General features: G+C 49.5%; 5 protein-coding genes, 2 long non-coding RNA genes and 1 other non-coding gene across 14 annotated transcripts; 4 read left to right on the plus strand and 4 right to left on the minus strand.

Moving 5' to 3' along the window:
* Nucleotides 1-190: 190 nt before the first annotated feature.
* Nucleotides 191-2,154, minus strand: LOC120680303 (disease resistance protein RGA2-like). Its single transcript, XM_039961915.1, has one exon. The coding sequence runs from the start codon at nucleotides 2,037-2,039 to the stop codon at nucleotides 324-326; it is 1,716 nt and encodes a 571-aa protein (XP_039817849.1). The 5' UTR covers nucleotides 2,040-2,154; the 3' UTR covers nucleotides 191-323.
* Nucleotides 2,155-8,523: 6,369 nt separating this feature from the next.
* Nucleotides 8,524-9,480, minus strand: LOC120680069 (protein PHOTOSYSTEM I ASSEMBLY 2, chloroplastic-like). The gene is made up of 3 exons (XM_039961713.1): nucleotides 9,176-9,480; nucleotides 8,947-9,075; nucleotides 8,524-8,838 (listed from the first exon to the last, which is right to left on the minus strand). The coding sequence occupies exons 1-3, from the start codon at nucleotides 9,401-9,403 to the stop codon at nucleotides 8,767-8,769; spliced, it is 429 nt and encodes a 142-aa protein (XP_039817647.1). The 5' UTR covers nucleotides 9,404-9,480; the 3' UTR covers nucleotides 8,524-8,766.
* A 179-nt stretch (nucleotides 9,481-9,659) lies between these two features.
* On the plus strand, nucleotides 9,660-11,302 carry LOC120679405 (glycosyltransferase family protein 64 C3-like). The gene has a single exon (XM_039960992.1). It carries the CDS (start codon nucleotides 9,696-9,698, stop codon nucleotides 10,719-10,721), a length of 1,026 nt encoding a protein of 341 aa, XP_039816926.1. The 5' UTR covers nucleotides 9,660-9,695; the 3' UTR covers nucleotides 10,722-11,302.
* A 656-nt stretch (nucleotides 11,303-11,958) lies between these two features.
* LOC120678254 (probable transcription factor MYB58) lies at nucleotides 11,959-14,010 on the plus strand. Its single transcript, XM_039959395.1, has 3 exons — nucleotides 11,959-12,161; nucleotides 12,866-13,109; nucleotides 13,555-14,010. Exons 1-3 carry the CDS (start codon nucleotides 11,959-11,961, stop codon nucleotides 14,008-14,010), a joined length of 903 nt encoding a protein of 300 aa, XP_039815329.1.
* Nucleotides 14,011-14,182: 172 nt separating this feature from the next.
* LOC120680385 lies at nucleotides 14,183-14,301 on the minus strand. Its single transcript, XR_005677651.1, has one exon. It is a non-coding gene; the product is annotated as a U5 spliceosomal RNA (small nuclear RNA).
* Nucleotides 14,302-14,865: 564 nt separating this feature from the next.
* LOC120677319 lies at nucleotides 14,866-16,289 on the plus strand. 2 transcript variants are annotated; one of them, XM_039958469.1, is made up of 2 exons: nucleotides 14,866-15,848; nucleotides 16,003-16,289. In XM_039958469.1, exon 1 carries the CDS (start codon nucleotides 15,023-15,025, stop codon nucleotides 15,731-15,733), a length of 711 nt encoding a protein of 236 aa, XP_039814403.1. In that variant the 5' UTR covers nucleotides 14,866-15,022; the 3' UTR covers nucleotides 15,734-15,848; nucleotides 16,003-16,289. The 2 variants fall into 2 exon arrangements, with proteins under 2 accessions (XP_039814403.1, XP_039814402.1); XM_039958468.1 differs by having other exon boundaries at nucleotides 14,866-15,844; nucleotides 15,999-16,285.
* Nucleotides 16,290-16,381: 92 nt separating this feature from the next.
* Nucleotides 16,382-23,311, plus strand: LOC120678790. Of its 2 annotated transcripts, none has more exons than XR_005676761.1 (6): nucleotides 16,382-17,477; nucleotides 17,573-18,594; nucleotides 19,327-21,117; nucleotides 21,791-21,937; nucleotides 22,330-22,576; nucleotides 22,665-23,311. It is a non-coding gene; the product is annotated as an uncharacterized LOC120678790 (long non-coding RNA). The 2 variants fall into 2 exon arrangements; XR_005676762.1 differs by having other exon boundaries at nucleotides 19,343-21,117.
* Nucleotides 22,571-27,300, minus strand: LOC120678789. Of its 5 annotated transcripts, XR_005676759.1 has the most exons (6): nucleotides 26,805-27,298; nucleotides 26,432-26,692; nucleotides 26,267-26,354; nucleotides 24,753-25,209; nucleotides 23,710-23,772; nucleotides 23,617-23,631 (listed from the first exon to the last, which is right to left on the minus strand). It is a non-coding gene; the product is annotated as an uncharacterized LOC120678789 (long non-coding RNA). The 5 variants fall into 5 exon arrangements; XR_005676760.1 differs by lacking the exons at nucleotides 23,617-23,631; nucleotides 23,710-23,772 and adding an exon at nucleotides 22,571-23,094; XR_005676756.1 differs by having other exon boundaries at nucleotides 23,710-25,209; nucleotides 26,805-27,300.
* Nucleotides 27,301-27,632: the final 332 nt, after the last annotated feature.

Genomic DNA, 27,632 nt, shown 5'->3' on the forward strand with positions numbered 1-27,632 from the left:
GCATGTCTTGGAGCTCCTCAATCCCACAACCATCTTTGGTGTCCACAACAAATGTTGTCAATGTGCGAAGGTTGTGCAGTAAGCTAAGGTTCAAAGGCATTCGTTCCAAACGACCACATTCCAAAAGATTAATATGTCTGAGCTTCTTCATACTTGTCACACCTTCGGGTAAATACCGTAGCATGGAGCAGTTATTTAGCTTCAATGATTCCAAGTGATAAAGCGTGCATACTGAACTTGGCAGTCTAACAATGCTGGACCAAGAAAGATCAAGATACCGTAAACGTACCGTATTAGTGAAGTTGCTAGAGATAATTGAAGGATCATAGCAATAACAACACAGCGCTCTTAACGATCCCAGCTTTGACTCCATTAAGTCCCTGGTATGACATTGATGGCATCAGCAGAGTTCTGAAAGGTATTGTGCCTTTGATGAGTAATCCCCTGGTTTCTCTTGAGTACTGAAAGATGTTGCTCTCCTTTGCAACATCTTTTGCTAGGTCATGCATCAGGTCATGCATTTTACACCCCTCTGACTCTTGCTTTGAGCCATGCGAATAACGGGACGCCTTCACTATCTTCACATGCTGGAGAAAGGACCTCCAAACCAGATTATCGAAGATGAATTCGCCTCTCTGCTCCAAATCATCTGTTCCATCCTCCTGAATGAATCCGTTTGCTGTCCACAGTTGGATCAGTATATCCTTATCCATCTCATGGCCCTTGGGGAAGACCGCGCAGAAAGCGAAGCACTGCTTCATTTCAGATGTCAGCTGCCTGTAGCTCAATTTGAGTATGGATATGATTTCATCTTTGCCACTATTGGTACGACCCAAGTTGCTGTCCGCAATGGTCTCCCAGTCTCGAGCCTGCTGCTTTGAGCTCATCAAGCCACCCATTATCTTCAGAGCAAGAGGAAGCCCCTTGCATTTGTCGACGATACGCCTACCAGTTGCGGCTAACTCGGCTTGTTCTTGCACGCCCTTACTGAAAGCTTTCATTGAGAATAGCTTCCACGAATCGCCCTCGCTCAGACATGACAGCTCGTAGGGTGGAAGGGTGCCCATTATAGAGGCCACCTTTTGGCTTCTGCTGGTGACAAGTATGATGCTTCCCGATCCAAACATCGAAGAACACAGCAGTGGCTTCAGGTCTTCCTCCCACTTTGGCTGCACCTCGTTCCACACATCATCGAGGATCAGCAGGTACCTTCTCCGGCCAATGACCTGCTGCAGATGCCCCTGCAGCAGCTCGACGGTGTCGGGCAGGTCGCATCTCCCTCCCGTAGCCAACTCGACGATGGATTTCACAATGGAACAGGCGTCGAGGTTCTCCTGCGACACGCAGTGCCACATCCTCAGCTCGAAGTGCTTCTGAACCCTGAGGTCGTTGTACACCATCTTGGCGAGCGTCGTCTTCCCCAGACCCCCCATCCCGACGACGGGCAGCACCTGCACCGTGTGCTCGTCTCGTTGGCCGAGCAGCAGCTCGACCACCTCCTCCATGTCGCCCTCCCTCCCGACGATCTCCGCGGAGCCGTCGAGCGCCGAGTGCGTCTGCCGGTACGCGACCTGCTGGGGGGGCTCCTTGCGCTCCACCAACCCGAACGTGTTCATCTCCTTGACAAGACCATTGATCCTGCCCAGCACGGCCCTGAGCTCCCAGCTCGCTCTGAGGCGGAACAGGAGAGGGTTGCCCCGGACGTCGAGGTAGCCGATTACCTTGCGGGAGGTGGAGATGCTGCTGCTGCCGGCGCCGGCCTGGGCCTGCCGGCGCAGCGCCTCGTACTCGAAGCCGTCGAGGACGTCCTCCGCCTTGTAGGCGACGGCCCGGAGGTCCTCCATCCACCTCTTGATGGCGGGCTTGGTCTCGCTCTGCGCCTCCGCGTCGACCAGCAGCGACTGCACCGCCAGCAGCTGGCGCTCCAGCTTGCCGCGCTCGCCGTCGACGCCCCACATGCGGGTGACGCCCTCGACCACGACGTCGGCGGCCTTGCCGGCCACCCTGCCCACCAGGGGCAGAAGCAGCGACCCGGCCATGCTAGCCAGTTTGCTCCAACTCTTGTCTTGCTCGCAGACAGTCCTGCAGTGCGCGTACACAAGAGCGACGAGGATCTGCACGAGCCCTGCTATATGTGCGTTTTATTTGCAGCACATATCGTTGGAGTATCTGTTGGATTGATCTCCTTCCTAATAGACCCAACGGTCTATTAGGGGTCTTAATCCGCGTCCTGATCGGGGGCGCCCAACCCTTAATGGTTGGTGGGCCCCCGCTGCACAGCGCATTGGCTGTCGGGCCTCGGGCCCAAGGAAAAGTGCCCGAGCAGGCCGCGGGCCGTTTCGCTTCTGGGCCGCCTGAACAGTGCTTAGTTTATTGTTTTTTTTTCTATTTTTCCAGAAGCAATTTCAATAGTTTTTTTGAATAGTTTTGATTATAGTTTGATCTCTATTCAATTTCGCACCAACGTGTTTATTGTTTAGAGATAAAAGTTTATAGTTTTGCTTCTGGAAATAGAAATTCCTACATGTTTCCGCTGCTAAGATTATATAGTTGCTTTTATATTTTAATTCGAACCAACGAGACAATTAAAGTTTAAGAGCATGGTTAAAAGCTTATTTTAAGGATTATGGTATTGATAATTTTCTGACCAACGTTGTTAATTACAATACTGTAATTTCATAGTTTTTGTGCATTTATTTCTATTTCTGCCCAACGGTGATATAGATTTAATTGCATAAACAGTTGTATGTTCTATTTTGACCAACGTTGGAATTTTACATGCAATTATTGTTATTATGTTCTCACTATTTTTTGAAATTTTCAGCGGGGATGAACTTGATGGGATTCATCAGTCACATTCCGACTCTAAAAGGAGACAACTATGGCGAATGGATCAAGAAGGTTGATCTTGCTTTCGTCTGTGGAGAGGTGGATGAGATGATCACCACTCCAAAGCCCACTGAGCCACCGGCTCCAGTGAGAGGGGAATCTGACACTGATGCTGAGTGGTAGAAAAAGCAAAGGGACTATGCTCCCTTAAAGATGGCTTATGATCTCGAAAAGACAAAGTGGAATAACGCCAACAAGAAATGTGTGGCAGTTATAAAGAACACAATTGATCCTAACATTTTGGGTTCAATTGGAGAGTGTGATTCAGCTACTGAGTACCTTGCAAAGATAAAGAATCACTTTACTAGTTCTTCAAAGACTTATTCTACACAGATCATAGAGCAGTTGATCACAAAAAGGTACTATGGCAATGCCGGTACGATAAGAGATCATATCATGGGGATGTGTGCTTTGAACTCCAAGCTCAAACCAATGGACTTGGATCTCAAAGAAGAGTTTATGGTGCACCTGGTGTTCGCCTCTCTGCCAAAAGAGTTTGCAACGTTCGTTGTAAACTATAACTCATAGCCAGAGAAGTGGAACATGGAAAAGGCAATTGCAATGTGTGCACAAGAGGAAGATAGACTCAAGAAACAGAATGGTGGGTCTGTCAATTTTGTGCATAATAACAAGAAAAGGCCTTTCCAAGCTGCTTCTTCCTCTAAAGCTAAAGACAAAGCCCCTATGCCACAGAAGTATCAGCAACAGCGCACTCCAGCTCAAGATGAGTGCTTCCACTGTTTTGACAAGGGGCATCGCAAAGCAGATTGTCCCGCTTATTTAAAGATGATAATGGCAAAGAATGGTGAGAATGTAATTTCATTTGTTAATGAATCCCTGTATTTAAAGTTTTCTAAATCTACTTGGTGGATTGATTCTGGTGCAACTGTTCATGTTGCAAATTCTTTACAGGGATTCCGTTCGACAAGGACTACGCAAAGAAGCGAAAGACACATTAAAGTCGCGAACGGAGTACAAGCAGATGTTGAAGCTGTTGGCGATGTCTCCATCGAGCTAGTTAATGGTTTCATGCTTGTATTAAAAGATGTTTTATTTGTTCATTCGCTTCAAAGAAACTTGATCAGTGTATCACGCTTAGACACAGATGGTTTTGGTTGTCATTTTGCCAATGGCAAATGTGAACTATGGTTTGATAATAATTGTATTGGTGATGTTGTCCTTTACAATGATCTTTATTTATTATCTATGCGTGATAAAGTGCATTCTGTATGTAATGTGAATGTGAATGAATCCTTGTCAGAGAAAGAAACAAAGAAAAGAAAGAGAACTCAAGATACTTCATCGAAATTATGGCACTGTCGTTTAGGCCATATTTCGAGGGGGAGAATTGAAAGATTAGTGAAAAGTGAAATTCTTCCACAGCTAGAGTTCTCTGATTTCGAACAATGCGTTGAATGCATTAAAGGAAAATTTGTAAAGCAAATTAAAAAGGGTGCCAAACGAAGTGCAGGAACGTTAGAAATAATTCACACTGATATATGTGGACCGTTTCCTGTGAAAAGTGTGGATGGCTATGATTCGTTCATAACATTCACAGACGATTACTCCCGCTATGGTTACATTTATCCAATTAAAGAAAGATCTGAAGCATTGGATAAATTTAAAATATTCAAAGCTGAGGTTGAAAATCAGCTTGACAAAAGAATTAAAATAGTAAGATCAGATCGTGGAGGGGAGTACTACGGTCGACATACCCCTTATGGACAAGTTCCTGGACCTTTTGCGAGGTTTTTACAGGAAAATGGTATAATTGCCCAATACTCTACACCGGGGGAGCCTCAGCAAAATGGAGTAGCTGAAAGGCGCAACCGTACACTAATGGATATGGTGCACAGTATGATGAGTTATTCCTCATTGCCATTAAGTCTGTGGATGGAGGCGTTGAAAACCGCCATCCATATTCTCAACAGAGTGCCAAGCAAATCGGTGCCCAAAACGCCGTATGAGCTATGGACAGGAAGAGAACCCTTACTGACCCACCTACGGGTCTGGGGGAGCCCAGCTGAGGCTAAAGTGTTTAATCCAAATATTGGAAAACTGGATTCCAAAACTGTAAGCTGCCATTTTATAGGCTATCCTGAAAAGTCGAAAGGTTTTCGTTTCTACTGCCCAGACAGACATACAAAGTTTGTAGAAACGAGACATGCTGTCTTTCTAGAAAGTGAAATGATCAGGGGGGGCATGGTACCTAGAGAAATTGACCTTGAGGAGAAGCGGGTGTATGTGCCTACTCCTATGATTCAAGAGCCATTTTTCTCACTACCTGTTGATGCTGCACCAAAAGTTCCTGAAATAGTGACGTTAGTACCTTCTTCGGTTGTTGCTGCGCCAACTATTCCAGTTATTACGGTGTCAACACCTGTCGTAACTCCACCCATACCAACTGTGAGCGAAGGTTTGGAACCTGTCATCCAGGAACCGCCTGAACCCGCGGTTGGACATGAGGAGGAGGTGCTACAGCCCCCTATGGAAAATGTGCCAGAAGTTGAGGCACAAAATATGCCACAAGCAGTAGCTCTTAGAAGGTCACAAAGAGAAAGAAGGTCGGCTATTTCTAGCGACTATGAAGTTTATAATATAGAAGAGGTTCATATGGAGGGTGATCCCACTTCGTATGAAGAAGCCATGAGAAGTATTCACTCATCTAAATGGCTGGAAGCTATGAAGGATGAGATGAAATCAATGAGTTCCAATGGTGTTTGGGACTTAGAGGAAATTCCTAAAGGAGCCAAAACAGTAGGCTGTAAATGGGTTTACAAGATAAAACATGACTCCAAAGGGAATGTAGAAAGGTTCAAAGCACGACTCGTGGCAAAAGGCTTTACACAAAGAGAAGGGATAGACTATAACGAAACCTTTTCTCCGGTTTCGTGTAAGGATTCCTTCAGGATTATAATGGCATTGGTGGCACATTATGACTTAGAGTTACATCAGATGGATGTAAAGACGGCATTCCTTAACGGGAATTTGTATGAAAATGTTTACATGGCACAACCAAAAGGTTTTGTCATGAAAGGAAAAGAACATATGGGGTGTCGCTTAAAGAAATCCATTTATGGATTAAAGCAAGCCTCTAGGCAGTGGTATTTAAAGTTTGATGAAACCATAAGAAAATTTGGGTTTAAAGAAAATGAGGAGGACAATTGCATTTATGCAAAGTTCAGAAGTGGAAAATTTATTTTCCTGATCCTGTATGTGGATGACATTCTACTTGCTAGTAGTGATGTTGGTCTACTACTAGAGACAAAGGAATTCTTGTCCTCAAACTTTGATATGAAAGATCTTGGTGAAGCTTCATTTGTTTTGGGAATTGAAATTCATCGAGATAGAACAAAGGGGGTATTGGGACTGTCACAAAAGGCATACTTAGAAAAAGTTCTAAAGAAATACAGTATGCATATGTGCAAGCCTTCACCTGCTCCAATAGTCAAGGGCGATAGATTTGGGAAATTTCAATGTCCCAGGAACCAGTATGAGATCGATCAAATGAAAGCGGTTCCATATGCTTCAGCTGTCGGAAGCCTACAGTATGCTCAAGTTTGTACACGCCCTGACTTAGCTTTTGTTACCGGGATACTTGGCAGATATCAAAGTAATCCAGGACAGACACACTGAATTATGGTAAAGAAAGTATTACGTTATGTGCAAGGCACAAAAGGCCTCATGCTAACATACAGAAAATCCGATTCCCTAGAGATAGAAGGGTACTCAGATGCGGATTTTGCGGGGGACATCGATGACCGAAAGTCCACATCCGGTTATGTGTTCACACTCGCAGGGGGAGCTATATCGTGGAAAAGCTCCAAACAAAGCGTCACTGCGTCATCGACGATGTATGCTGAATTTGTGGCATGTTATGAGGCCTCGGGGCAGGTTGAATGGTTAAAGAAATTTATACCCGGTTTAAGAGTGGTAGACAGCATTCAAAGACCACTCAGAATGTACTGCGACAATGAACCAGCAGTGTTTTATGCTCACAACAATAAGTCAAGTGGTGCTGCCAAACACATTGACATAAAGTTTTATGTTGTGAAGGAGAAAATCCAGAATCACTCTATTACACTCGAGCATATAAGTACAAGGAAAATGCTTGCGGATCCGCTAACTAAAGGCTTACCACCCAATGTGTTCATGGAACACATAGCCGGCATGGGTTTAAGGAAAAGCCTGTGATTTCTGGAGAATAAAAAGGGCCCAAAAGATAAAGAATTTGTTTCAAAACAGTGATGTATATGGTAGCTGTTGAGTCTATCGGTCTTGGACCGTGACGATAAAGCATGCTCTATTTATCTATCTGTGATGGAACAACTAAAAGAAAAAGTTTCATGTTAAAGTATAAAGTTAAAGTACAAAGTGAGATCAAGGGAGAGAATGTTGGATTGATCTCCTTCCTAATAGACCCAACGGTCTATTAGGGGCCTTAATCCGCGCCCTGATCGGGGGCGCCCAACCCTTAATGGTTGGTGGGCCCCCGCTGCACAGCGCCAAAATAAAAGGGGGTGAGGGGCCGGGGCACACGATACGAGGTTCGTCGCGCCGCCAGCACCCTCACTCACATTCCCTAACCCTAGCCGATCTAGAGGGAGGCGCTGGAGCAGTGGGAAGTCCCACCGCCGCCACCGTCAACCCTGGTTCGTCGTCGTCGGCGCCGTCCACGACAACGCCACTACGACCGTGCGGCTGCTGCATCGCTCGCCGCTGCCCTAGAGCAGATCTTCATCAGCGAACCCGTGATGGCTGCCTCAAGCTCCTCCGGTGGTGATGGTCTCTCTCTGTACTCTAATATGTTCTCTGTGTTCTAGATCTAGGATCTCTTTTGCACTTGTGAAAAGAAAAAGTTGAAGATACCCCTCTTGATCTGTGTCTAGTCGATCCTAGAACACTAACTGATCTTAACAGTATCAGCCATTCTCGACCTCCAAACCGAGGCAACTGACAGTATAGCTCTCGTGTGCATTGTTCCTCGCATTCTCCGACGCTAGCTTCCGGTACCATCTCATTGGATAGACCATCGGCGAAACCCGATTCGTCGCTCAGTTTTTGTCTCGGCTTGAGCAGATAACTCCTCTGCAGGCTGCAGCTAGATTTGAATAAAGAAACTGTTTCGTTCTTATTAGACAGAGGATTGAAAGCAAGATGCTGCGTGGGTGGATGGTGGAAGAACATCGATGGTACACACAAAGATCCATAGAATGTTAAGTTTGATAGGGGGTAATAATTTTGCGGCAAATAGTCAATGACTCTAGTAAAAAGTCCATTTTACTCCCCTCACCCATCCACCTTGTCTGCTTTAACCCCTTGAACAAAATCTAGGCTCAACTTACTTCGCCAAACTATTTCAATTGGCCCAATCTGCCCCTTATTGAGATTTCTCTCTTTTAATACAACGAACGCACAGCTCTCCTACGCCTTCAAGAAAAAAAAATGCCTATTTCAATTGGTCCAATCTACCCCTTATTAATATTTTATCTCTTTTTTTCTCCACGTACAAGTGGAATTTAAGCTTTAAATTTCGCAGCGTGACTTGACTCCAATGCTATCCTGCAAATCATGTTAGGATGATTTGGAGGAACAACAAATCTTAAGCAGATTTGGAGGAACAACAAAGCTTGTAAAACGGACTAAGAAAGATGGGCATGAATCATTCGGCTCCCGAAGACCATACCATGTTCTGCTTACTGATAACTTCGAAAGACCACGCAAGGCGAACAGCACTTGCCTGGCATTCAGATTCAGAGCATGTGACTGTACAGACAACAGACTACAGAGTGCGCTGTATCTGTATGGTTGAAAGATGATCCACAACGCAGTCATCAGAAGGAAAGAAAACGTAATTCAGACAGTCAGGGCCGCCCGTCATGACTCGTTGCTCTCCGGGTAGGTGACGCACTTGTACACCCTGCATCTCGGGCACAGGATGAAACCCGCCTGCGGCGCCGACGACGCAGATACGTTCATCATCAGAATTCAGAAAAGAAAAGAAGAAGACGATGGATGCAGTGGCCGGGATTCAGAATTCAGAAAACAGTAACGCACGGCTTTGCAGGTCGGGCAGCGGCGGTAGACGCGGCTGCCCTCGGACTTGACGTTGTTCTTCTTCCCCTCGCAGAAGCCGCAGAGCAGCCACCCCGCGCCGCTGCACGCTTCGCACGCTACACCTTCTTCCTTGGAACAGGCCACAAAGATGGATGGAGAAACGTCAAAGGTAATGGCAGGGCAGGCAGGAAGCGCGAACGGCAAGCTGGAGACGCGCGCGGTCACTGACCTCACTGTCGTCGGCGACCACCGGCGGCGCGGCCTGCTCCGCCTCCGCGGCCGTGGCGAGCTCCCTTGGCACGGACGCGCAGCCGATCCTGCCCTTGCTCCTCGCCCGCCGCCGCCGCGGCGGCACGGTAGGCGCCGGTGCCCGGCACGGTGGTGGCAGCGGCGAGCTGCGGGGCCAGGGGCCAACCCACCGGTCCAGCCTCGCCGCGGTGCTCCATTGCGCCGCCATCCAAGGAGGAGCCTCCGAGCTCGCGCCTCGCCCAGCCACCGCTCCTTCTCGTGTGGATAAAATTTGCGAGGGAAAGATCCCCCGGGGTCTGACGTCCGGGACCCACAGAAATCCACCTCGGATCGCTACCGCCGGGCCCACCGCAAGCCCAGCATGGTCAACGAGTCAACTTCCAGGCCTGCGGCCCGGGCCCACAGGATCTGCTCCGCGTGTCACTTGGGGTCGGTCAACTCGTCTGAGCTGAAGCTTCCAGCGCCAGACGCCAGCAGATCTCGCCGCCGCGTCGCCGTCCATGCCGCCATGCTCGCGCCACCTCCTCCGTGTCCGCTTCTTCCTCCTCGTCGCGCTGGCAGGCGTGGCCGTATCCCACGGTGGCGTGGTGGAGGATGCCGCCTGCGCCGCGGCGAACCGCACCGACGCGGCCTCGCTCCGCCCGGACCGCCTCACGGTGCTCCTGAGCGGCTACTCGGAGCGGCGCCTCCCGCTGCTCCGCGCCATCGCGGGGGCCTACGCCGCGCACCCTCTGGTCCTCGCCGTGGTCGTGCTCTGGTGCAACCCCTCCACGCCGGGCCGCGTCCTCCGCCGCGGCGGCGGCGGGTTCCCACCCCGCGTCACGGTCCGCCGCGCCGCCTCGGCGTCCCTCAACTCCCGCTTCCTCCCGCGCCCCTCCGACATCCGCACAGCAGCCGTCGCCGTGGCCGACGACGACGTGCTGCCCGACGCCGCGGCCCTCTCCTTCGCGTTCGCCGCCTGGCAGCAGCAGCAGCGGCCGCCGCCGACGGCGGGCCCCCTCGTCGGCTTCTTCCCGCGGTCGCACCACCTCGACCTCGCCCGCGGGAGGTGGGCGTACACGGCGGCGCAGCCGGGGCGGTACTCCATGGTGCTCACCAAGTTCATGGTCCTCGGGGCCGACCTCCTCTACAGGTACTCGTGCTCGCCGGAGCTCGCGGCCGCGCGCGCCGTGGTGGACCGGGAGCGCAACTGCGAGGACATCCTCATGAACTTCGTCGCCGCCGAGGAGTCCAGCGCGGGGCCCGTGCTCGTGGAGGCCGGCAGCATCCGGGACTGGGGCGACCCGAGGAACGACGTGAACGTCGGCGGCGCGGGCGAGGACGGAGGCGCGATGAAGGATGTCGGGCTGAGCGCCACGGGGGGATTAGGGCACTGGGAGAAGAGAGGGGCGTGCATCACCGAGTTCCACCGCCTGCTGGGGAGAATGCCGCTGCGCTACAGCTACGGGAAGGTGGTGGAGGCTGCCGTCGGCGAGCAGGGGCTCTGCAGCAAGGGCGGACGCCTCGTCCGGTGCGACCAGGAGTAGCTGAAGCTCTGCGATTTTCTTCGCGGCCGTGTCAAATCTGTGACAGATTGGAAATCAGCTTCATCATCAGGGCCTCAGGGTAGCAAAAGAACTGGCCCTGCTGCCGCTGCAGGAGTCATGCACTCATGCGGTGATGCAACATCAATCCATGAAGGAAGATAGCGCTTGTAATCCCTGCTGACATAATCGATAGCTTGTTTTCATGTCAATTTGACGTGTGGTGTACCACCGCGTTCGGCAGGCTGGAGCTGGAGTGGTGTGAGAGAAAAACACTGTTACCTATCTGGTGGCTGGTGGCTGGAGCTGGAGTGGTGTGAGAGGAAATTACTGTAGAGCTGGAGGCCTACCCACCAGCCGAACACGGTGGTAGTTAGCATCGTATTCGATTCAGTTCTTCCTCTAGATTTTGGTTGTCAACAAGATTGCTCATTGTCGGTGCTTCTTGTTAACTCCTCTGCAGAACTGCAAACAAAGTTCAGGTAGTGCAGTGCTATTTGCGGTAGCGCCTGTATGTACTAGAATGTTTGCTGCAAACTTGGTGATGGACTGGAAGTTGAGTTGGAAGCATGCTTACCCAATAATCCAGTAGGTGTTCAACAACTTCAACTGGATATCATGACCGTTTGATTTTGTAGCACAGGATAATGTAGCCAACTTTTGTATTAATTAGAGGTATTTAATAAATGCGGTTTACAAAACTAACTCCACAACCTCTGCGCTACTTCGTGAGACAAATCTAATGAGCTCTTTGATATGATGATTAGAGGTTACTGTAGCATTATTGTAACCAATCATAGATTAATTAGGCTCATTAAATTCGTCACGCAAAGTTGCACCTATCTATGAAAAGATTTTGTAAATATACTTCGTTTAGTACTCCATACATACAAAATTCCCTTGTCGCAGAGCGCACTCTGTCAGTTCCATCGCCCTTGGGCGCGCTTAGACACGGAGGAGAGGAACGGAACGGACATTCTCAAGTTCGAAATGGCCCTCTGATCACGATCCGACGGGTGGCAACAGCGCTGGCTTCCGAGCCCACGCAGGAAACCTTTGCCCACTACTCCCTAAATCGTCGGGCGAGTGGGCGCTCGTGGCATCGGCCTTGAGCCTTCGTGTCCATTCGAACGCGGCAAGGAGCGGGAGAGAACTGGGCACGGCTAGGAGGGAGAGCGAGAACCCCACCACTCGGCACTGGCGTACGCGTGGTCGTGGCGGCCGGCCGTGGCCAGCGAGGATGAAGCCGCGCGGTGGCGGCGGCGAGCAGCCGGCGGTGAGGAAGGGGCCGTGGACGGCGGAGGAGGACGAGGTGCTGCTGCGTCACGTCCGGGAGCACGGCCCCCGGGATTGGAGCTCCATTCGATCCAAAGGCCTCCTGCCGCGCACCGGCAAGTCCTGCCGCCTCCGCTGGGTCAACAAGCTCCGGCCGGACCTCAAGACGTGCGTACTGCACTACTGCTCGTCCTGCTCCTTCTTTGGTTGTCATCCTCTTCGTTGAGAACCTTATACTTGTGGTGTTGCTCTTCTTCGCTCTTGCATCTGTATGCGAGCTCTTCCATTACGTGCTTCTGTTTTCGCTGAAGTGGATCATCATATTTTCGTATCGATTGCTTTCTCGAGCACCAACTGTTTTGTTATCCCAATCATAAATTTCTTCTGCACGAATCCACCACAGAAAGGTGTCGGAATAAATTATTACTTTTTTTCTGAAGCAATGTGATGCTGTACAGTTGAGGTTTAATTTGTAGTCCCAACGGAAGCAATAGTATTCCTATTCCCTGATGGCCAGTATGATAGTGCGTGCTAATTTCGTGATCTGGAAGACTAGAACTCAAAGTTTATTGTTATTCCGAAGGTTCGATATCATGCTTTACTTGATGTGTTTTCAGTAAACACCTGTTCATTTCTGATGGCATACAATTGAAGCTGAATGGTGAAGAACTACCTATTCTCTGCATTAGCCATGCCATCTAGAACTCTAATTCTATTATAATTTCTGATGCCGTACATACACGACACTGAACGTTAATAGTGATTGGTGAAGAAGAATTACCTTATGCATGCAGTGGCCGTGCTAGCCTCTGCATTTCACTGGGCGGCGAAATTGCAGAGGACTGAAGAATGCTGTTCAATTTCTTGTGCAGGGGGTGCAAGTTCTCCGCGGAGGAGGAGCGCGTGGTGATCGACCTGCAGGCGCAGATCGGGAACAAATGGGCCAGGATCGCGACGTACCTGCCCGGCCGGACGGACAACGACGTCAAGAACTTCTGGAGCACGCGGCAGAAGCGGCTGGCCAGGCTCCTGCGGGCGCCCGTGCCCCGCCGGAGGCCCGGCAAGCAGAGCGGCAGCGCTTCTTCTTCGCATGCCCATGAGCTGCCCACTCAGAAGGTGACTCACTGTTGCCTGAGTCTCATCAGTCTGTTTTTCTTTTTTTTTCTGAACGAGTAGTAGTTTCAATTTACTAGTCATTTTGCACCACTGCATTTCTGAAGCAACACCTCCATCTGAACTTGTCAAGAAATTAGTGACCTGAACAATGATCTCCTGCAATTTCGATTTAGTATCATATCTTGAAAAGAATTAGCTGGAATTTACCCTGCTTTCAAACATGATGTATCGCTGTCAGTCTTCAGTCTCAACCATGCTGCACTTAAACTGAAACTCTGAACATCCCGGTCTCCATCTGGACAGAGTTTTCGGCACTTTCAATTTAGTATCATATCTTTAGAGAGAAAAATACTCTGAAATTTTCCATTGAAACATGCTGTCATTCTTCAGTCAACTATTTCGTATCTGAAACTGAAAACCTTTAACATCCCGTTCTCTCTGCCAGAACTTGTGCTTGGACATGATCCCCTTCCAGGGGACGACGACGCCGGCGCACCACACTGGCGAGAGCAGCAGCCACGACCACGACTCGCGCGCGGCGAGCCAGCACCGACCCGGCGACGCGCCGTTCCCCGGAGCGCACGGCCTGCCACCACCTCCCGTCCCGCTACTCACGCACGCCGGAGCCGGGCGCGGCTCCCCGTCCAGCGCCGCTCCGACGGCGCCGGCCCTCCTGCCGCCCTACGACGGGGACTACTACGCCAGGGACGCGGTCGCCGGCGTCGACCCCCTGGTGTGCCCGGAGCCGCTGGCCGTGGTGCCGCCGGGCACGTTCTTCGGCCTGGACGACGACTACGTGCACGCCGGCCGCGTGCTGCACCCGGAGGCGTCCGGAGTGCGGTTCGACGACCTCCCGCCGGAGACGTTCGACTTCTTCGAGCTCCCGCACCTGCCGCCGTAAAAACAAATAAAATTAGCGTAACACTAAACTAGCACTACATCGTAACTCTAAACATTAATTAAGCTAAGCGGAATTTTACTTTCACTACTGATTACTGAAGAGAATATGGTAGACATATTTATTGTATTTATATTTATTCGGACAAAAGAAATGTTTATCTTGTACTGTTGGGCGCCTCCTCGGAGAGAGGGCACCCTCCAAAAATTAGCGTATGCTGCTTATTGTGACGTGCACACGGTATTCTTTAGTAAAAGGCGAAAGAATAGTTCGCTTTGTGCTCACCACGCAGCTGCGTGCTTCAAACCGTTGGACCTCGCCCTCCCTATGTAGGCAGCCTCTCCCCGGCGTCCTCCTCCGGCTGGCGGTGTGGTACTATTCTCCCCTCACCGGTAGCGCCGCGACCGCTCCCCGCGCGTCTATTTTCGGCCGCGAGACCTACCGGCTCGGGCTCGGCCCGCACTTGCTAGTCTGGGGGCCCAAGTTTACACGCGCAGCGCCAGGCGTTGGGCCGAATCGCACATGCATAAACAGCGCGGGCCGCTTGTTAACTTCAGTGGCCCAGTATTTGCGTGGCGCTAGGGAAGATTCGCGAGCCTGTGTGCCGTGTGTCGTGTGTGCGACACTGCGAACCAAATTATGTGGAAATGACGGTATAGCCATGTGTGTTAAAATAATGGACGTGCTCAGAGCTAGGGGTAGTTTAGTACTTTGATGGGTTAGTGGACATCTGTCCTTGTCCGTCTCCGCTTCGAGATTCTTCCAGAGCTGAACCGAAGCTTCGCCACGCTTCCGTTTGCTCTCCACTTGCCCGCTCGGCTCCCCCGAGCAGAGCTCATATATCTTCCTCCCCGCCACTGAGCACCCCGCCACTGAGCACCCCTCCACGACCACGACAAGGTGAGCTCCAGCACGCAAGAAACCACGAGAGAGAGAGAGAGAGAGCGCGCGCGCGCGAAGAGGAAGAGCGCGGGCGGCGACGGCGACGAGCCGGGGCAATTTGACTGAGGCGACGATGGTGGTGCTCATGGAGGAATTCCACGGGCTGACGCTGAAGCGGAAGGGCGCCGATGAGCCGGAGCTGTTCGACGCCGGTGCCGACGACCGCTCCGGGCTCCCGCTCTCCTGCCGCGCGACCAAGATGCGCCGCCTCGCCCTCGCGTGCCCCGCCGGCGGCCCTCAACACCAGGGCGCGCCGGCGGAGGGCGCGCCGGCGACGGGGCAGGATGACGTGCCCATGCGCGACGACGATCCGGCGCCGGCCAGCGCCGGGGACGAGGAGGTGAGTGCCCTGGCGTTGTACAGCGGCGGCCGGTTCTACTGCGACGCCGCGCGCGCGCCTAGCGTCGCCGTGCGCGGCGGGGCGGACTGGGTCCGCGCCATGCTCCGCGAGGCCGACAGCAGGACGGTGCGGGAGCTGCTCGCCGGCGCCGCCCGGGAACAGGGCTCCGGCGACCTCGCTCTGGCCGTGGTGCCGTGGATGCCACCGTCGCCGGTGGGAGAGGAGGCAGAGCCGTCAACGGCCGTGGAGGAGGAGGAAGGCGACGAGGCGGGCGCGGCGGCAATGGACGTCGAGGAAGGCGAGGGACCGGGCCTTCGCTGGACCGGCCAGGCGTGCGCCAACGGCGCCGCCGACGGGTTCGTGTACCGGTGGCCGCAGCACTGCCTGGCGCCGCCACAGATGCCGGCGATCGCCCAGCCGAGCCCGGTGATGTGGTCGTGGTGAACACCATGTGCGGTAGCAGTAGACTGTAGAAGTGTAGAGGACAATCCACGACCACGAGTGCGCACCGATTCCCAGTTGGAATCGACGCCATTGGCGTCAGGCGATGGCATGGGGGCAGGGCGGAGCGAGGATGATATTTTTTTATTGTTAGGGGGCTAATTATATAAATTTATATAAAAATTTAATCAAAATTTAAATTTGTAATATAAATTTGGGAATCATAGAGGGGCCAGGCCCTGCCCGCCCCCTGTCTCCGCCCCTGCATGGGGGTTCGTGCAGAGATAGGATCAGCCTAGGTTTTGTACCTTACCATATTCGGATGGCCTGTATTTTTTTTTCCGTCCATGTGTAAGAAAGATGAAGCCAGGGGCATGTTTGGGCCGTGTTTAGATCGTGGCGTAAAGGCAATTTTTTTTTTGCAAAAACAGCGTTTACGCCTTTACGCATCTAAACAGGTTGGTTCATTTTTTTTTTTGCGATCGGAGGCCTGCTCGGCCGCCGCTGGCTGCCTACCTACCCCCACCCCTCCCCGCGGCCCGCCCCATTCGGCCACAACACGGGCGACTCCGAACCCTAGCTTCCCCCGCTCCCCACTCCCCTCACCACCCCCCGCCCCCTCCCTCGCGGCCGCGCTGCCGTCCACCCCTCCCCCGCCGCCGCAGCCAAGATCCAGCACCCCCGCCTGCAGATCTAGCCCCTGCGCAATTGAATCGAGCACCTGCGCACCTCGGCGGTCATGGACGACTACAACGCCGGCGGGTACGGCGAGGGGGACGACTACGACGCTGAAGGCTACGGCAACGACGACCTTTTCGGCGCCGGCGTTGGAACCAGGGACTTCCTGTCCATGGGGTCGGAGTCCTCAGCACAAGGTGGGTACGACGGCTTCACGGCCGGCACGTACTCCAACACCGGATCTAGCAGCCTACGCCCGAGCCGCCTCGACTTCGACGGTCTCGACCTCAACTCCGAGCACGGGTGGTCGGAGGTGCAAGACCTCCTCCGAGGCGATGAAGTCCAAGGAAGTGACCTGCCTCCTCCTATTCGCGTTCCTCCACGGGGCCAGAACCGAACCCTCGGCCTGCGCGGGCCACGCAGTGGTCGAGGAGGAGGCCGAACCACGGCCGCCGGTGGCCGCAGATCTGGCATCGGTGGAGGCACTGCACCTGCGTCTGCACAAGGTGGCCGGTCTGCACCCTTTGGGCGCGCAGACCTGGCTGCAAGGTGTCCTCCGGCTGGACCTGAAACGGCGGCAGCCGACCAAGCCACCATAGGCGGTGCCCGTCGTCGTCGTCGTGCCGTACAGGTAAGTTCCCCCTTGTCTTCAGAATGTCGGTTCTGTTCTAGATCTTCATGGTGTATCATTAGTCCGGATTGTTGACTGCATTACCTTGTGCGTCACTTCGTACATTCCGTGCTCATGTTACGCTTCGTTTAGGCCGACACCAACAGGGCAGTCTGGACTCCAAAACATACCCTTGTCTTTTGCCGTATTTACTGCAGCCAAATCGATAAGGGAAACTGCGTGAAGGGTGTGATGAACAAGTCTGGGTGGAAAGAGATCAAATCCAGATTCTATGCAGCCACTGGCTTTATGCATTATAGAGAGCAGTTTGGGAACAAATTTAGGCAGCTCAAGGGTTTGTGGCAGTTCATACAGCAACTGCGGACTGATTCAGGGCTTGGCCGTCGACCAGATGGTTCTGTTGTTGCTATGGAAGCTTGGTGGAAATCTAACACAATGGTACGTCTTGTATGCAATCCATTCATTCAAGTGTCATAGCCTCCATGTATGCATACTACTGATTTGACACTGATGATGCTATTTGTATATTGCAGGGGCATCCTGAGTGGAAAAACTGCAGACCGGTTGGCATATTTATCTAGATGAATTGGACCGCATGTTCATGGGTGTTGCAGTTGATGGTTCCACTTCCTATATTCCTGGAGATGAGAACCCCCTGGACGAAATCCCAAGTGATGAAGAAGAAGATTCAGAAGAAGATCATGACCTGCAGACCCCCCACAGCATTGGAAGCAAGAGGACCAGCAACAGCTCCCAAAGCCTACGCAGTACTGCAAGCAGCTCCAACAAGAAGATGAAGAGCCCAGCAGTCAGAGCCATGGTGTCCCAAATGCAGCTGGCTGCACAACGACATACAAACACAGGAATGCAGCCATGGAGGGCTTCATCTCCCAAAGGCAAGAAGAGAAGCAGGCCGAGGAATCAAAGATGGAGAAACTTCTTGACAACGTCATGGATGCGGCCAGGGATTGTGGTGTCACCGACAACAATGCGCAGCTGTGGGTTGGTGTGCTGAAAATTGCAAAGGACAAGGCTGCAGCTTACTTTTTCCCGCGCTCCCTCCCCCCTGGAAGGAAGGCTCTTATTGAGCACTACTCTAGGGTCGTTGACTAGACCCTTCTATCCTTGCATTGCAGCTAATATTAGTTCAGTTAGTGCTGTTAGTGTGTTAACCAATGTGTGGTCTGTCTGTGTTTTCAAGTACGTGGCGTATGTGAGTTGACTTGAACAAGTAATTTCCATGACACTTGTCTATTCCGTGATATTTATGTGGATGTTGTTTATGTGGTCGGTTTTATGTGCATGGCGAGTATTTTAATGCTGTTTATGTCGATGTTATTTATGTGGACGATGTGTTCTTTATCCTGACATTGCAGCACTTCATGTGTTCTTTATCTTTATCTTGTATACTGATTATTTGCCAATGTTTCTTTATTACAGGACGGGGTTCATGCTTCAGACATGGGAAATGAAGCTGCTGATTCTGATGAGGAGTTTGACAACTTTATGCTGACACAATTCATGGATGATTCTGCAGACATGGGTTTCACTTACGGTACGTTTCAGCTCGCTTTGCATATTGACACGTACTGCTCTAGATCTGAGTATAGGAAAGTACCTGAAGGCATGAGTGGTCTCGAATGGGTAGAGAGGAAACTTTTGAATAGGTAGAAATGCTACAACATGTTTAGAATGACCCCAACACTTTTCCATCGGCTGCATGATCTTTTGGTAGAAAACTATGGTTTGAAATCTAGTGCAAAGTCGACCTCAATAGAGGCTTTAGGGATGTTTCTTTGGATGGTTGGAGCTCCACAGTCTGTAAGGCAAACCGAGGACAGATTTGAAAGATCCATGGGTACAGTACACAACATGTTTTATAAAGTTTTGAAGTCTGTACTCAAACTTGCTGCTGACATCATTAAACCCAGAGACCCAGAGTTCAGAACTAGGCACCCCAGATTGATGCACCGTAGGTTTGATCCCTTCTTCAAAGATTGTATTGGAGCAATAGATGGCACTCACATACCTGTTGTGGTGTCCCAAAACCTTTTGGTCCAGTACATGTGTCGTAAGAGCATCACAACCCAAAATGTGATGGCAGTCTGTGACTTTGACATGATGTTTACATTTGTTCTTGCTGGATGGCCTGGGTCAGTACATGATATGAGGGTTTTTGATGATGCAATGAATAAGTACAGCAATGCATTTCCCCATCCCCCTCTAGGTACACTTGTAACATGAAGTTCCATTTCGACTTCTAACTGCAATCTGTTGACGCTTACAGGTCTTTGGTGCTGCAGGCAAGTACTATCTGGTGGACTTGGGGTACCCAAACCGACCGGGTTACCTGGCTCCGTACAAGGGGAGCAAGTACCATCTCCAAGAGTTTCAAAACGCCAACGAACCACAAGGTAAAGAGGAGATATTCAACTATGCACATTCGTCTCTTAGAAATGTCATAGAAAGATCCTTTGGAGTGTTAAAACAAAAGTGGCGCATACTGACCAAAATACCCTGTTATCCGACACAAACACAAACACATATTATTGTTGCGTGCATGGCTCTACATAATTTTATCAGGCGGACTGGGTTAAGGGATAAAGATTTTAGGCGTTGTGATCGTGATGAGAACTATGTGCCTGATGAAGCATATGAAGATCAGCCTGAATGCGAGCCTGCCCCAAGTTATTTGGAATGTGCTCACATGAATGCGTTTCGTGATTCAGTTGCGCTTGATATGTTGATTCGAGGTTGAGCTGTGTTTATGTAACGGGACTTTTAGTTTCTGTTGTAATTTGTGAGGACTTGTAATTTTTGAGAGTATCTACTGTTCAGGTAGGCGTTTTGTCATGTATGTGTATTTGTGTCTCGTTTCTGTTCAAGTTGAAGCTGCCCCTGGCGGTGTTTAGTTCAAGTTCAAGTTTGAACACACAGACACACAGTGGTCAGGGGCACCAGCATGCGTCGCATGCAGTGCCCGCATGCAGCCATGCAGCACTTATGATGAAGCATTTATTGACATCGTACTGTAGACTAGAATGCAAAATGAGCCATCCAACTAAACGCCTGTAAACACAAAAAGATGTAAAGTTTTACATCCAACTTTTGGCATTTACAGGTTTTTGCAAAATTTTGGATCTAAACACACCCTTGGTTGAGAATGCATGTATTGAGTATTAAATGAAGTTTATTTGTGAAATTTTTTAATGGATTGGTGTAATTTTTCGAGACAAATCTAATGACAGTAATGCAACAGTAACTATCTTCTAATCGTACGGTTAATGGCCATTGGTCTCGTGAATTTACTAGGGGTTCTGTAGGTGATTTTGTAGTTGATTATATTTTATTTAATACTCTAAATTAATGGTTAAAGGTGTAAAAAGTTTTCGTGAAATTTTTTTCAGTACAAATCAAACACAGCCCAGAGTCGTTCGTCCTTCGCCGATTGCTTGCTCTGCTGCCGATCCTGATTTGTGCGTGATGAGTGATGATGCTTGATTTCTGCTCACAAATCCCTGTCCTCTGCTCGGTCGGAGACTTGATAATTCAGCGGCGGATTTGGGGACACTCTGTTCCGCCTGTTGTGCATGTGGAAATGGATGAGGAATGGAGGTTCAGAAGGACAGGCCTGGAGTGGGCGAGAGTGGTTTTCCCAAATGTGCCGGCCCGGGCAGGCAAACTCTCAACCGCTGATCGAGCTACTGGATTCGTGCACAAAGATTCCCTGTCATTAGTTGGTCCCAACTTTGGCAGGCGCCACAGCTTGTTTCTGCCCCGCCATGGTTGGGTAGGCAAGTTTGTATGAGTTGGACGAGGCACGTTTTTAGGCAAGATTCCTTGGGACCACTTGCAGGCATTGGATTCGTATTTGTTCTTTATGGTGTGCTGAGATGGGCTAGTTCTTCCTCCTCACGAGCTCTACAATGGCCAACCCGTGCGGTTCCTAGATCCGCTTTTTCCGGAAGTTGTAGATCAGCTAAAATGAATGGGAGAGAGGACCAAGATCAGGCTAGGAAGTGGCAGAGCAATGCGGTTCAGCATCATCATCCCATTGCGAGTTCGAAACAAGCTTCAGGTGTTTACCTCTTTTTGGTTTCATCTTCTGTAAGATTAATTTGTTTCGGATTTCTTTTCCTGCTAGGAAGTAGCAGAAACTTTGAAGGAATTGTTTGCCTCCTTTGGAAATTATCATAATCTTATAGCGTGACCAACATTTGAAAGGCTGTTGTGTTCCCAGATCCTGTTTTAGTGTGCTTTGACTGTAAACAGTTGTAATGGCATAAGTGGTAGACCTTTACTGCCACATATAATCTAGTATAATGATAGTGTATTCTTAAATGGTAAATGAAAGATAGGATAATGCTAAATATTGCTGCAGTAATCGTCAATCTATAGATGAAGGAAAAAGTTCATTTATTTAAACAAAGATGTGGTACCAAATATAAGCTAAATGTTCTGTGTGTTTGGTCCCCCCATAATTGCAAGGTAGAACTTACCAATGATGATTATTGATTTAATAAACACAAAATTGTTTCAGGCAGTTTTACTGAGATTGAAATGGTTCTGGGCATTGGTGGTTTGAATTTACCAAATCTTAAAGGAACTGCATAAGTAACTAGTGGCAGAAACTTTAAAGGAATTGTTAGCATGCAATGGAAACTAATCTGAACTTGTAGCTTTACCAAAATTTGTATGCCTTTTGTTTTTTGGCTGAGACGGTGTTAACGTGCATTAGCAACTTCTACCAGGAACTCTAGAGGAACTGAATCATCAGATTTTGGTGCAAGGCAGGTTGAATCTGTGCCGGCTGGCGTTGCGATGGATCGAGAAGGCAATGATTCATTTAATCTAACAATTTTATCTTCTGAAAATGAAGTTCAACCATGGCCTAAGGGGTATGCCTTTATTGCCAGCTTTACTATTGTATAATACTAGTGTGCCATGGAATGGTTAATTTTTACAGCCTGAATTGTAAATCTATACAGCAAGGATAACCTCTTCTTTTAAACCAAAGATGTGGAACCAACGAGAACTTAAGTGCTCTGACTTTTTGTTAACCCATTAGTGCACGGAAACAGAAACATTAAAGACTATTGACTGCTGGATTAATGAAAGCAATAGCGTATCAGACAACAATTCTGTACATGAACTGGTTCTGACCATTTTAGGCATCACCAACTATTTATGTAGTCGTCACATTTTATCAGTATGCTTGCTTATTTGGCAAAAGTTTATAGTATACAGCAGCAATAAAGTCTTAAGAAGTTCATGTACAATTTTTTCACAGAAAGAAGCTACCTAAAGATGCACCGGATGGGTGCACACGAAGCTTAATGGGTGCAATTGAGAAGGCGCTACGGAATGCATCTAACAGAAAGGGTAGATTTATATTCGAGCCCACACCTGGAATGACATTTGATTGTGTGAGTGAAACACAAGAGTTCTACAACATGTACTCTTGGGAGGTCGGCTTTGGAACAAAGAAAGGAGACAAATATGGCAAAACAATGCAAGAATTTCAATGCCAGTGCCATGTAAGTACAATATATTAGATTTGTTGGTAGTGCTTATTACATATTGCTTGTGATACATGGAACCCACAGTGAATATTTCTGGTCTCAGGGTTCAGACAATATATTAGAGGAAACACCTGACATGTGGGGGCCACGGCCAGTGATTTCTGCCTGAGACGCGGGGCAACAAATGGAGTCCGAGGCAAGCAGTGAGGCATCCGCACGAATCTCGAGAACAAGATCCTAAGGCAGAGCATGTGCCTTCCCGGGCCGGCACCGCCAGAATACATTCACCCGGAGTGGGCGGCTGGGCGCGGCCACCTGCAAAGCCAACGTCCCACGCGCAACGGCGTCGCTCTGGGCATTTCGTCGAGCAGGCGGCGGCCGTTGGCGGTGAACGCGCGCGCGGGACGGGAGGTGCAACAGAGAGAGGAAGAGAGGAGGCGACGGTGCGACCGGCTTTCTGCTTACACACCACTGGCTGGGTGTCCAGTCCGTCGGCGGCGTCGGAAGGGAATGGGGCCACGTCCCACGGACATCTGAAACGAGACGTTAATTTGAAAAAAACATGGTCGAAAATACAGGTTATTATGTCAAAATTTGAATTGTATAGAATAATAGAACAACCACGATCCGTGGTAGAAGTTTTATGCAAATATTTCGATCACGGACGATAATCGCAATCTGAAATGTGATAGCTTATGTAAATATTTGGATCGTGGTGAATAAAGCAGATCTTATGTAAACTTTGGATCATGGAGAATAGTTATGACTAGAAATGGATGCGGCGTTGCCGCATGTGACCAGTTGACGAGCCGTCGAGTACATTTATTGGGTCGCTGTTTTTTTTTAACTCAATCTTCCTGGTTGGCCATCTAGATGTCTCCTTGTCAGGCACCATTTTTGCTTGACATAAACATGTCTATAGCGTAGTGTAGTTAATTAGGGGTTTGGAGCCCATTGCTGTTTATATACTTGATCTTTCCGGTGGAGTAAAACTCTTTTTGTAAACAAAACGAACAGAAGCTATGGTTATGGATCTCCTGTTTTCTCGTAGGAGTGTTGCAGGCCACATGCTGTAAATTGTCGAAAAAATCCCGAATAGCTACTAAATCCACTCTCGGTGCATTTACTTATTTAATGTTTTCACGCACCAATCACAAGCTGGTCTGGAGCTTAATTGAGGGGAACGAAGATGTTTTTTCTTTTTCCTTGACCTGCCATAAAATATGGCTGAAATCCTCTATGTGTGGAATACCAAAGAAATACTACTTAGCATGATGTAGCATGTCACTGAAGGCTAAATTAAAGTTGTCAACTCTTGAGAAAGGCCGAGCTGCTTAGCTCAAAATCTTTGGATGTATCCATTATGTTTGTATTATATCTCTACTATCTAATTTGGCAGCTTCATGTGGTATGTGTATATGTGAGTATAACAGAAAGTTTCCTTTATGCAGATTGACCTAATGCAGAGCTCTTGAGAAGACGAAGTTTAATACTAGTTTTGCTTGAATTGCAGTATCTGCAAACCTCTGGAGTACCTTGTGAGGGAAAGAAAAAAAAGGACAGTAGACATAAGATCCAGCTTTTGCTCTATGAATTCCGTATAATCTGCTTTAAGCATGTTGATTAGGAAATTATTATGGAGTAATGCAACCACAGGCATATCCTTTTGATGTGAAAATTGGCATATTCCCATTTCTTATGAAAGACAATTATTATGTAGCTTTTCTTATGTATGGTGAAAGCTATATGCTCACAGTTCATGCATAGAATGTCCAGAAGCTCAACCATGCAGTAACTTTGATCAAAAGAGGTCCAGTGTAGTAACTTAGTACTATGCATATGAGCAGTGTATTATGGTGTTCTCTAACTTGGTCAAACCTTTAAAGTCATGTAATTCATGTTCATGTCATGCATGTCAAGGGTCTAGTTTTGGAATCTACTGTGGACTATGTAGTTCAGATAATAATCATAGGAGCGTATTCATTTTCAATGACAGTCATGGCATGTATGTTAAAAGGCTTCAAAACCAGATCATTATAATACCTGCAGTACACATTTCTTTTATGGCTTTGACAGTACACATTATAATACTTGCTCTATGCAATTCCCGCAGTTGACAGACATTTGAGTTGTGTGAGGAAAGCTAAAAAGGCTTAGGTAAAAAAGAAAACTACTTGTGAGAAATGTGTACCTGTCGAGTATTTTAGGAAAGGCACTGTGCTTTTGTAGTGCAGAGGCATCTGAGTAGGCATGTCTCCTTGAGGCAAGTCCCCATGGAAACCAAACTCAGGGTAACTTTGTTTTAAAAGCCCTGAGAAACATTTAGTCAAAAAGATTGTATGTATGCAAGTCCTCTCATAGTCTACAATTCCTTGAGAAATTATTATTATTGATGGTAATGTATATAGTGCAAAACAATAGTTCTTTGTCAACGGCTAATGATAGTACTATGTTGGGGGTGGTTGCCGGGCGAAGGCCAACCAGCGTGTGACATCGAGCGAAGCCAACCAGCTGAAGGGCCAAAGCGAAGGGTCAATTTTCAACGACCCAAGACTACCAGGCGAACTTGAGCTTCTTCAGTTCTTCTGACCAGCAATCACCTTCTCCAACCGGGAAGCAGTCGTCCGGAGACTCGCAGGCTAAAGATACTTGCAACAAGAAGCTGAAGTTTTAGGCAAGGCAGGTTTAACAAGGAAATAATATGCAGGAACAAGGAAGCTATAATTTCAACAAGGAAAAGGTATATGCGCAAGCAGGTCATCACACTTCAGAAAGCTGAAATCGGCTTAAATGCAAAAGCAGTTCTACTGTATTGAACTGGAATGCATGAAAGTCATATAGTCGTAAACCTGGCATTTGGCAAGGTTTAGAAGCCAATCAATGGGTGGACCACAGGAAACTTCAGCGACAACAAAGATCTAACACATGCTTATCTGGTTATATGGGAGGATTCCTGCGATTTTGCTAGCACAGAAAAGTTTCCAGAATTCCATTCAACAAGACTGAACGGTCCTAACTCCTAGCCCATTGCACACTCAGTTTTAACACTATGTGCTCAGAATGCTCCGTTGGCGCCCCCGAAAGGCCCGTCATGGACGTATATTGATTGTCCATGCGTCCTTAGCGAGAAAGCTTGTATGTGTCAGTCATCATAGGTGTCAATACCGTGGTAGATGCAGTATGTAAATGTGCGAGACGATTGAACCCATCACCGATGCACAGGGCAGGCGCCCTCGTTGCAGGCGTGATCCCGCTAACAGATTTGATGCAGGAATAGTATTTAGAGATTAGGTTGTAACAGCTGTAATGGGCACTTGATGTAATCAGGCTCATCCCCCCAAGGCTATAAATAGCATGGGATTTAACTATTTGGAGGAAGTGGAATCATTATCGCTAACCAGTTAATCACTCTAGTCCTGTTATTCTCGTTCCAGTCTTGAGTTCTTGTTGATCGGATCCCCTGATCCCAACATATTACTCTAGAACGTAGATTATTTTGCTGAACAACAAGCAAAGTAGTTGAAACTACTCCCGGTAGCGCAGATCAAGGTATTAAGAAACAGGGATGGGTGAAAATAAAATTGGTAGCAAATCAATGATCTCTCAGTAGTAGCAGGATAACCATGACAATTAGCCAGTACCAAAGACAGAATACGACATTTGACAGCAAAGCGAAGGGTAGGAAAGAGGGTTGCTAGCTCTCACAGCTGATTGGATTTCGGGGTTGAGAGGCTCCTGATAGCCATGAGCACGGAGATGGAATTGTGGAACCATACAGCCCTGCTGCCGCTATCTGATCATGGTGCGGACATAGCTCACAAATAAACATAAATCAGAGCTGATTCAGTCTGAGTGTGGATAGAGGCGCACCTATGCAGTCGTCTCCATCGATAGAGGCGGTGGCCATGTTGCTCTTTTCCGTCGCTTTCCTCTCCGCAGGAGCCATGGTGGAGGTGGAGCGATTGGATGTCGAGGCTGCCGTTGTGCTACTCATCTCTCCCGCCGTCCTCCTGCGGAGCATTAGATTGAAATGAAAGAGCACGCACGCGATCCAGCCACAACATTACCAGATCCACGAGGCAGGAAGTCCCTCCCCACTATGCTCTCGAGCACCAATGACTTCCCGGAACTCTGGAGTCATGTTAAAAAAAGGCAAACAAATAGTGAGCGAGCGCGCTGGCTAGATCTAGGGAGGGGATGAGTGGATCTGTATGCAGAGGTAGAAGGCTGCGGCAGCACGTACCTGCCCACCGACGACAGCGATGGCGGGGAGCGCCTCCCAGAGCGAGCCGCCGCCGCGCGCCGCCGCCGCCGCCGTGGTCTTCGAGGATGGTGCACGCGCGCGCCCATCACTTGAGGATTAGGTGGCATCGCCTGGGCGTCGGCTCGGACGAGGCTGATGACGAGGTCGAGGCCGAGGCAACGCCGGCAGAGGAGTTGTCGAGGGAGGAGCAAACGATGGAGGCGGCGGCGGCGGTGGCCGCATCGCCTGGACCTGCCCTCCGCTGGTTCGCGGGCGCCGCTACTAGCCTCGGCCTGGCCTCGCGCGGGCTAGTGGCCACCGCGGGAAAGGAGTCGGCGCCAGGAAGATGACATCGGTGGGTTGCCTGGCAGGGAGGACAACGGCGGTTGTTGCAAGCGGAGGGAGGCGCAGGCGGCGCGGTTGGGGAAGGGCGGCGGGCGGCGAGGCAGGCGGAGAGGCCAGCGGAGACGGCTGAGTGGGTTCGCAACGATTCGTGAGCGCCGCGGATCCGTGGGTTAACGGGCGTGAGGACAGCGCCCACCCGGATCGAACGGTTGATATTACGACTTCACGAGATCCAACGGCTAGAGGATTAGCGGGCGACGTGGCACGATGGTTTCGCCCGGTTTGGTGCAAGAATCGTATTTAGAGATTCGGAACATTTTAATTCACGCTCATATACTACTATTGTTGACACCATTTTTTTGACACGTGTCAAATTGAGCATTGGAAAGGAATGAACTGCCGATTTGGAAAGCAATGATGGATCTGATATGGAGATCGGTTGAACGACGAAAAGGCCGGGTTTGTTCAGGTTCAGGTAGAGTC

Source organism: Panicum virgatum, chromosome 6N, assembly GCF_016808335.1.
Source record: "Panicum virgatum strain AP13 chromosome 6N, P.virgatum_v5, whole genome shotgun sequence".
In the NCBI taxonomy this organism is placed as follows: Eukaryota; Viridiplantae; Streptophyta; class Magnoliopsida; order Poales; family Poaceae; genus Panicum; species Panicum virgatum.

Excerpts from the sequence above, each read along its gene's own strand:
- LOC120680303 (XM_039961915.1), bottom strand. The coding sequence starts at position 2,039 with ATGGCCGGGTCGCTGCTTCTGCCCCTGGTGGGCAGGGTGGCCGGCAAG.
- LOC120680069 (XM_039961713.1), bottom strand. The coding sequence starts at position 9,403 with ATGGCGGCGCAATGGAGCACCGCGGCGAGGCTGGACCGGTGGGTTGGC. Across the intron at positions 9,076-9,175 it reads TGGTCGCCGACGACAGTGAG|GAAGAAGGTGTAGCGTGCGA; the intron begins GTCAGTGACCGC and ends GCCTGTTCCAAG. Across the intron at positions 8,839-8,946 it reads GCTGCCCGACCTGCAAAGCC|GCGGGTTTCATCCTGTGCCC; the intron begins GTGCGTTACTGT and ends TCGGCGCCGCAG.
- LOC120679405 (XM_039960992.1), top strand. The coding sequence starts at position 9,696 with ATGCCGCCATGCTCGCGCCACCTCCTCCGTGTCCGCTTCTTCCTCCTC.
- LOC120678254 (XM_039959395.1), top strand. The coding sequence starts at position 11,959 with ATGAAGCCGCGCGGTGGCGGCGGCGAGCAGCCGGCGGTGAGGAAGGGG. Across the intron at positions 12,162-12,865 it reads CTCCGGCCGGACCTCAAGAC|GGGGTGCAAGTTCTCCGCGG; the intron begins GTGCGTACTGCA and ends TTTCTTGTGCAG. Across the intron at positions 13,110-13,554 it reads ATGAGCTGCCCACTCAGAAG|AACTTGTGCTTGGACATGAT; the intron begins GTGACTCACTGT and ends TCTCTCTGCCAG.
- LOC120677319 (XM_039958469.1), top strand. The coding sequence starts at position 15,023 with ATGGTGGTGCTCATGGAGGAATTCCACGGGCTGACGCTGAAGCGGAAG.